This window comes from Buceros rhinoceros, unplaced genomic scaffold (assembly GCF_000710305.1).
Source record: "Buceros rhinoceros silvestris isolate BGI_N320 unplaced genomic scaffold, ASM71030v1 scaffold35885, whole genome shotgun sequence".
NCBI classification, from domain to species: Eukaryota; Metazoa; Chordata; class Aves; order Bucerotiformes; family Bucerotidae; genus Buceros; species Buceros rhinoceros.
In genome coordinates, this window is record NW_010411753.1 from 7803 (window position 1) to 16213 (window position 8411).

Below are 8411 nucleotides of genomic sequence, written 5' to 3' on the forward strand. Positions count from 1 at the left end.
CTTTCCCTGTGCCGAACACAGCCAGAAATGACCAAACAGCAGGGTTTTTTTGCTAAGCAAAGGCAAAATACATTTATATTAAAAAGGTGTTGGTTTGTAGAGAAACAAGAACATTTCACTGCACTGCTTAACCTTTTTCCTGAAAAAAACTCCACTCAGACCTGACTTGTCTGAATCACTGTGGCACACCCAGAGTCAGAAGCCCAGCCCTGGGTGTACAGCTGCTGCGGGCTGGGTGTGGCCAGGAGGGACAGAGAGGAACCTGCATGCTGTGCTCCTGGCAGCCTCACCAACGCTGCAGGGAAGAGGAGCCCAGGCCCGGGAATCCAGTGGGAGAGACTAAGAAATGAGGCTGGGAAAGGCCAGCTGGTACCAGTAGAACTAAAATTAGTGGGACAAAGAGGCAGAGGCAGGGCCAGGGTGAGGGTCCTAGGAAGATAGGAACACTTGAATTTAAGAGTGCATGTGGGGCTGGTCATGAAACCAGCTCAGTTAACTGAGCCCTTGAGAGGAATTCAGATTCAGGTCTTGCTGATGACGTGTGCCATGTCAGTGACGCTCCGCTGGGCTGCTGCAACTGGCTTTCAAAACACTCCGGATGCAGCTGCGGCAGTGCCGCGCCTACGTTGCCCTCCAGCGGTGAACCTCCCGTTTTCCCTGGGTTAACAGAGCAGCACGTGAAATGCCTGGTGGTGGGGCCCGAGGCTCTCAGCCCCAAACGGACTAGGCAAGACTTCTATTTCCTGATGGTTAGCAACAGTACTTGTTTTCTAACAGTGAAAATAAAGCTTTGCAGAGTTCTTTCTTAAAACAGTTCTGGAAGTATGCTTTAATATAACTAGCCCTGGAACTCTCCCACCATCAATGTCAAATTGTTATTTCTACTCTTCTTCCTTCATTTTGTTTGACTCAAGGAATGTATAAACACAGCAAGTAAGGATTAGAACAAGACCTGCCGGCCAACAGTGGTCAGTAAAAAAGCAGGTTTCCTCTGTACTACTATGTCCCAAAACTTTAAAACTATGAATAGCAAATGTAATGTGAGCAATGCTGATACTTCTAAAACTTCCCTCTCTTTTGGCATCTGCAAAATTACTGCACTTTAGTTCTGGTCCACCACTGTTTCTTGCTAATAACTTCACAAGCGAGGCACCTTACTAACAAATTTTACATTCCCTTTCTAAGATCACACTTGGGACTTACAGAGGAAGTGTACCGAACTGTGGTAATCTGGATAGAAGCTTTGGAAACAACCCCCTTGGCTGACTGTGTATACCCCTGAAAAATCTCCTCCTCATGCGTAACTCAAGAAAACAAAGGGCACCACAAGAGGAAAAAATGGGAACGACTGGAATCATGAAACAGATTAACTCTTCAGATTGAAACTTCATACTCGATATATTTAATACATGAGAATTACTGGAGGCTACACTAATTTTCTGCTGGCGTCACTCAAGAATGACAGACCTCTGAAAATGAGAATCTGTGGGCTTTGCTCACAGGCAGCTAATGGAGTTGGCTGCAGGAGCAATAGGAAAGGATCCATGGAATTTTATTACTGCATTATGGATTTTTTTCCTATACACTCAAGAAGTGTTTTCTATGAATATTCACACCTAAGAGAAGATGTAACAAGACTTATAAAACAAGTCGTGAAACCACCAGTGCTAAATTGTGTTTTATTTCCAACAATTAGCCATTACAGTATCTGAAACAAAGAGTGTCCAAAATAAATAGCTGAAGATGTAGCATCAGAATACTACCGTCTTCGCTACTGCTGTGGCCCCCTTAATGTTTCCCGCTTTTCAACCATCACTCTTCAGATTCTCCAGGCCTACGGATATCATCAATCTTCAGAATCATTCTAACAACCTGTGTCGCCAGAGAAATCTGCTGTTTCTTACCAATCAAGGTTTCTATAACATTCTGCTGCTTCATATCTGCAGAAAGAAACAGAAGAATTAGAGACCCTCCTCAAATCTGGATATAACATTTAACCTGAGATAGTAATTTCCTTGTTTATAAGAACATTTTAACATTATTACTCTTGTCCACCAGAATTGACAAACAATTTGCACAAACTAGAGTTTTATGTCTGGGTTCTTAGCCAGATCTTGGAACATTAAGTGGAAACACTTAATTGAAGAAAGGTAAACATGCATGTATTTCTCCACCTGCATTCCCATTTATTATGGCAAGTGGCAAGCGTTCATAACTGAAGCACTGTACAGGTTAAAAAAAAAAGGGGCTGAGAAGCAACATTGTTAAGCATTTTCATCTTCTGAGAAAGAAAACCCTGTTACGCTTCTCCTTCTGCACATTGCAGTTCTTACCATTTGTTCCTTTCTGCAAACAATCAATGCCGAGGGCAGGATTATTTTCTTTCACTTGCCTAGCCCTCACTTCAGTCATAGTCTGTATTGGATTCATACCACTGTTCTCCGCAAGCGCCATGGGAATCACCTCCAGGGCATCTGCAAAAGCTCTCATAGCATACTGCTCCAAAGACGGGCACTAGGGGAAAAGAAATTTAAATTCACACAGTTATTAACTCCAGTGTTAGCAAAAGCAGATTTTCATGCAAGCTATAAAATACATACATGATATGCAGATCTTCTTGGAAATTTAATAAATGAACAAATATATTTGGATGATAACTACTTGCAAATTGTAACAATTCTAAACTTATCATAAAAGGAAAAAGGTACTGGTAACGACTTTTTACAGAGAGGGGGAGGAAAGCTTTAACCCTGGTTATTAGTGAACGTCAGAAGTTCCATAACATGCACTTTGTGAAAGCTCTTGGAAGTTTTTTTGGAATCTCTTAAGGTGGACTTAATCCAAGAGGCTTGTAACCGTTCCCTTCTCACCTTATCTGCCGCTTCACTGACTGCCAAGGCACAAGAGATTTCAGCTGCACCACCACCATATACAATACGATTATCACGAACAAGGTTCCGGATTACACACAATGCATCATGAAGAGATCGCTTTGCTTCTTCAATGATCTGGAATTATAAAATAGTATATTATTTTACAACGTACACTACTGAAGGCTATGCAGATATATTTCCCAATACAGAAATGAAAACTGCAAACGAACTGTAGGATCTCTTCATGGCTCTAACACAGCTCTGCTGCTGCCATGTTACAGTATTTCAAGATATAAAATGTTAGACATCTGGTGGCAGAGAAGAAGAAATACACACCTTTTCAATGCTTTTTTGTTAAATCTATAAATTGAAACAACAAAAGCTTACATGATGAGGTTTTCAATCTTAAAATACTTCCAAGAGACACAACACTTAAAATTGATATGCCAACATTACTTTCACACTGCAATTTGTGACAAGTCGCAACTTCAACAGAAGAGCTTACATGATGAGGTTTTCAATCTTAAATACTTCCAAGAGACACAACACTTAAAATTGATATGCCAACATTACTTTCACACTGCAATTTGTGACAAGTCGCAACTTCAACAGAAGTGGAAAGATTTAACAAGTTATGATAACCTCTAAGACAGTAATTCCGCTTTCCTTTCAGACTAGGAGTTATGTTCTCTTCTTCCTATGGTTTTTCACTTAAAGTAGGACTTGACCTTTACTAATCATCATTTAACACTAATAGAACAACCAAGAACCAAGTGAACTACATAAGCATTTACAATGATCTCATTCTTGGTGGGGTGTGTGTGTATGTCTGGTCTCTTTTATTTACTTATTTATTAAACCGGACTAAATCAGAAGTGACATACCTTGGTCTATTATTAATAAAACCAAGTATTTAAAAAATAACAGAACCAAATATTTGAAAAATGTCAGTATGACTTTCCTCATACAAGCGAGCCTCCCATGAGAAAAAAGAAATTTGAGCATCCACAGATAAAATTATTTCTGTATTTATGAACTATATTGCCTAATAGTGAGAAAACAGAGTTTTCATTCAAAAACATAGGATGTGAACCTAACAAGTGACTTCTAACACAGTCACAGGTGCCTAGTCCCCCCCCCGCCCCCCTTTCTATTTGTTCACACTGCAAGGAACATTTAGACAAAACCCAGAAGAGTTAATATGCTTTTGAAAGAAACTACACATTCTGATCGATCAAACATTCATAGAAACTAAGCATCTCACCATTTTATTTCCTCCTCTAATGAAAATGGTCACAGCTCTGGAATTCTGACACTGTTCGATGACAAGCATTCTGTCCTTCGTTGTTCCAAAGGAGATCTCTCGGACAATACCCGCAAAACCCAATTTCTCTGCCGTGAGTTCACAGAAGCGAGGAACAATGCGTCCTCCAGTTGCAATGGCGATTAGCTGAAGTTAAACAACCATCAATTATTTTGAGAAGACTTTTCCATTAGGTTTTTTGTAACATAAAACTAGCAGAAAAGACTCTGTCAATTGCCTACTCCAAAAGGTTATCTCCCCAGCACTTTAAAGCATTTCAGGTGATGCCTGGTCTCTGCAAACGGCCAGAATAAAGCAGCCACATAAAATTACTTGTAACAAGTAACTATAAGCTGTGATCCCATTCATTGCAGGTTCCACCACACATCCCCAGTGATTTTCCTCCAATACCTATCCACACACAGAATTACATACTTCTACCCAGAAAGACCAAATTTTTAATTGGCACAGCATACTACTTAACAGATGTTTCAGAACTGGTATAAAGCCCAATTTTACAAGATTTTACTTACTTCTATTTCAGGTCCACCAACCCAACGAACAGCAGGCAGTTCATTCTGGAGCAGCAAGTGATTTGCCTCATCATCAAAGCCCCACTGGCAAATAGCAAGGTTTGCACCAGTGTCTTTTATCTGAAAGAAACACACAAAATCAACCTTGTGATCAGAACTAACACAAGAATAAAACCCACATCTCTTCATGGTTTTAATTCTCCTAATTTTCTCAGAAGTCTAAAGAAGAACCATCTGGCATACATCAAGATCAAAGTAAATTTCAAACCAGGTTGGTATCTTTTTCTTACGCTAACTTTACATTAACCAGCTCACAGTTGCTTGTATGTTGCCTCCTATCAGGACTATTAGCTCACTTCCAGAAATAAATCAATGCATGAAAAACACAGAAAACAGAGAAATAATCTTAAAGACTACCTGTTTCACCATCTCTTCAAACTTCTCCTTTTCATATTTCTGCAGCGCCTTGTAATCTTCCACAGATGTGACATCAAGCTTATGCTTGGTTTTAGGCTTAGGTGGTTCAAACGGACAAGTAAGGATTGCAATTTTAACATCTTTAAGCTCCTGTAGAGTAACAGAAAAAAAAAGTTGAGTTTTGACCTCAATAAAACCTTTCTTGTATTTGCAGAACATACTTTTAAAAACACAGAGGTAGGAGGAAACCTGAAGCTCATTTTATTTATTCTGAAGTGACACTAACTATATCTAAGTGGTTTCATCAAAAGTCTCTATAACCCACTCAGAACAAATTCCACAGCTTCAAGACACTGCTTAAGTCCTTAACAATCTTTACCAGTGATGTCTTTTTACAGTTTAATGTTTAGAAGAACAGAAAAAAAAAATTCAATGAAGCCATTACTTGCCCTATCCTCTGTAACCACTGGGAATACTACATACTCATCTTCATAGCCAGCTTTCAAGTACTACATGACCGATACTTCCCACCGGTCCTTTGTATAGGATAAACAGTGCCACCTACTAGAACAATATTCTAGACTAGCGGAAATTTTAAATTGCCTCCATCTTTCATGAAATATGCCGCTCAAAGACCTCGAGACCTTGATGACCCACACCAATTACAATAAAAGGACAGCTTTTTGGGTGTTCCGAACAGGACAACATGGCAACCCACAAAGCTTTAGAAGTGTTTCTTGATACTGAATTATATTAAGTGTCTTAAGCATGTTACACGCCACAGATGATTATTTCTGCTTCATCACAGAACTATGCACCTCTTCTTACTTTGCTGTACAGTAATCCCCTCCAAATCATTTCTCAGTTTAAGATTGTTGTAAATTCTAACTTGGTCGCTTCCAACATGAAGATTTAATGCTGCTTTCTCCTTTCTCTGTTGATATATGGGTGAAAACGCAAGCCAAACCACAACTACTTAAATACTTAAAAAATCCTAGGACATTTGAAGCAAGTTAGACAATAGTATTTAAGCCATTACAGATGACAACACACACAGGGACATCACTTACTTTAGGCATCTGTGGATGACTGAAATCTTTATCCACAATCACTCCTTTAATCAACTGTGTATCCTCCAGCCTACCTCCTACTTTGCCTTGTACTTTGATCAGCTCAAAATCAACATCTTTACGTTCCATATCTGCTACTGTCAGTACAGCATTTACAGCAATTTCTGCCATTTGTCTGTGACAACGGTTAACTCTAGGTTAAAAGACAAAATACAATAAAATTGCATTACACGTCCACAATATGGAAGAAAAAAGTGATTTTATCAATCTTGAATAGAAGACAGTATCACCATAGTTAACAGATTTTGTATGCTACATTAACGGAGTGGGTCCTGCTTGTTTGTTCGCAAAAATAAAAGATGTTAAATACAGCAGAAAAACAGAACACGCAATACGATTTGTCTAAGTTGTCTTTGTGGACACAGTCTCAAGATACAGATTCAAAACAAGTGAGAAGAATTAACTACTAAGAAACATTCAAGCCACAGAAACCACCATTAAGACAGGCCTGCAAAGTAAGCCCTTACCATGTCTGAATATGGCACATAGAACCTATAATGAAAAATGCACTTATGGCACTATCCTACAAAGCCTTTTTTTAGAAAAAAAAACCAAAACCAATCCAAACCTTTGAAATATAATGTATAATTATTTTTTAAAAGGCTTGCATTAATCTTGGAATTTGCCATGAGGCAGCAATCTGGAACTAACAGGTTAGAATAAGCTGTTTAAGCTTATGGCATTGACCCTTTAGAGATGAAGGATTCCAAATGTATTATTCCAAGACATAAGTCCATTGAGAAGTCAGCCAAAAATGAAACATAAAGAGGTGTTCAGCAGCCAGTCCAGTAAAACAAATAATGTAATATACCATCAAAACCCTAGGATTTCTTCTTCCGACATGACGTGTTTTTAAGGGAAACTTAAATTCTCTTCTGAAGTTCTTGTGACTTACACTTTAGAGCCTAACGTTGTCTTTGCTGTCTGGATCAGAGGTTCAATGTTCTGTGGATCAACTGTAAAGCTGTCACTGATTTTGTCTAGATGCTCAATAGCAATGCGGGCTGCCTGCTCATAGCCATCTGCTATTCTGATAGGGTGAATGCCACGATCGAGTAATTGCTCAGCCTGCTCCAATAATGCTCCAGCAAGAACTATAAAACAAAATTTAAAAATAATATTTACTCTTCAACAGATTGAACCATCATTTTTAACACATCATCAAAAGATTTAAAAGTACACTTTCTGGTTTTTTTTCTGTAATATTGTAACAGTTCAAGGCTTCTTAAACGACAAAAAACCCGGACACAACCCCCTACTTGCTATGCTTAGAAAGAAAACTGCATTACGTTGGACCAAAAAGAAGCATGGGCACCAAGGTGGGACATGTAGAACATCTAAGAAAATTATGCAGAAAAATTTTGAAAGCACAAGGAAGACTCTCAGCACTAACTCAAAATGTAACAACACTTAGAAAAGATACAGAATCATCTCTCCGTTTAAAAGCCTTCTAATACAGGAACTGACAACAACACTGAAGCAGTAAATACTCTAAAAACGTGCTACAGAAAAGCTATTGTTACTTCACACAACATTTCTTAAAATAGCTGAAGAAGTTTCATTTTAAAGCTGGAAAACCTAAGTTAAATTAAAAATCTTTTCTTACCAACAACTCCAGTAGTTCCATCCCCAATCTCATCATCTTGAGATTTTGACAGCTCCACCATAAGTTTGGCTATCTGGTGATCCACATCCATCATATTCAGGATGGTAGCACCATCATTTGTCACAGTCACCTCCCCATCTTTGTCCACCATCATTTTATCCAAGCCTAAAAATATATATATTCAAAGCATGAAGGAAAATGTAGAAAATCCAAAAACAACTACTGAGAATGAACCATTAAAATTATTTCATTATTACCATTGGGCCCAAGGGATGTTCTCAGAGTACTTGCTACAGCCTTTGCTGCCATTATGTGAGACTACAAAACAAAGGAGAAATAAGTTAAATCATTATCATCCATCCCCAAATCACAATATTAAGCTAAGAAAAACACAGGGAAAAAAAGCTAATGGAAATATTGTAATTTAACTGACAACACACATTTACGACTGCAAAAAACCCTCAAGATACGTGAATTGTCTTTTATGCCAGAAACATTTCCCATGTCTTTTATTGCACAGCTTGCACTTGCACCGTGAAAGCAAGCAGA

The 8411-nt window shown here is 38.5% G+C and overlaps 1 protein-coding gene across 1 annotated transcript; it reads right to left on the minus strand.

Annotated features, from left to right (window-relative positions):
• Positions 1-1653: 1653 nt before the first annotated feature.
• CCT5 (chaperonin containing TCP1, subunit 5 (epsilon)) lies at positions 1654-8176 on the minus strand. Its single transcript, XM_010136119.1, has 10 exons — positions 8120-8176; positions 7863-8027; positions 7152-7350; positions 6197-6389; positions 5127-5276; positions 4710-4829; positions 4138-4323; positions 2871-3008; positions 2334-2514; positions 1654-1940 (listed from the first exon to the last, which is right to left on the minus strand). Exons 1-10 carry the CDS (start codon positions 8169-8171, stop codon positions 1813-1815), a joined length of 1512 nt encoding a protein of 503 aa, XP_010134421.1. The 5' UTR covers positions 8172-8176; the 3' UTR covers positions 1654-1812.
• Between the last annotated feature and the right edge of the window lie 235 nt (positions 8177-8411).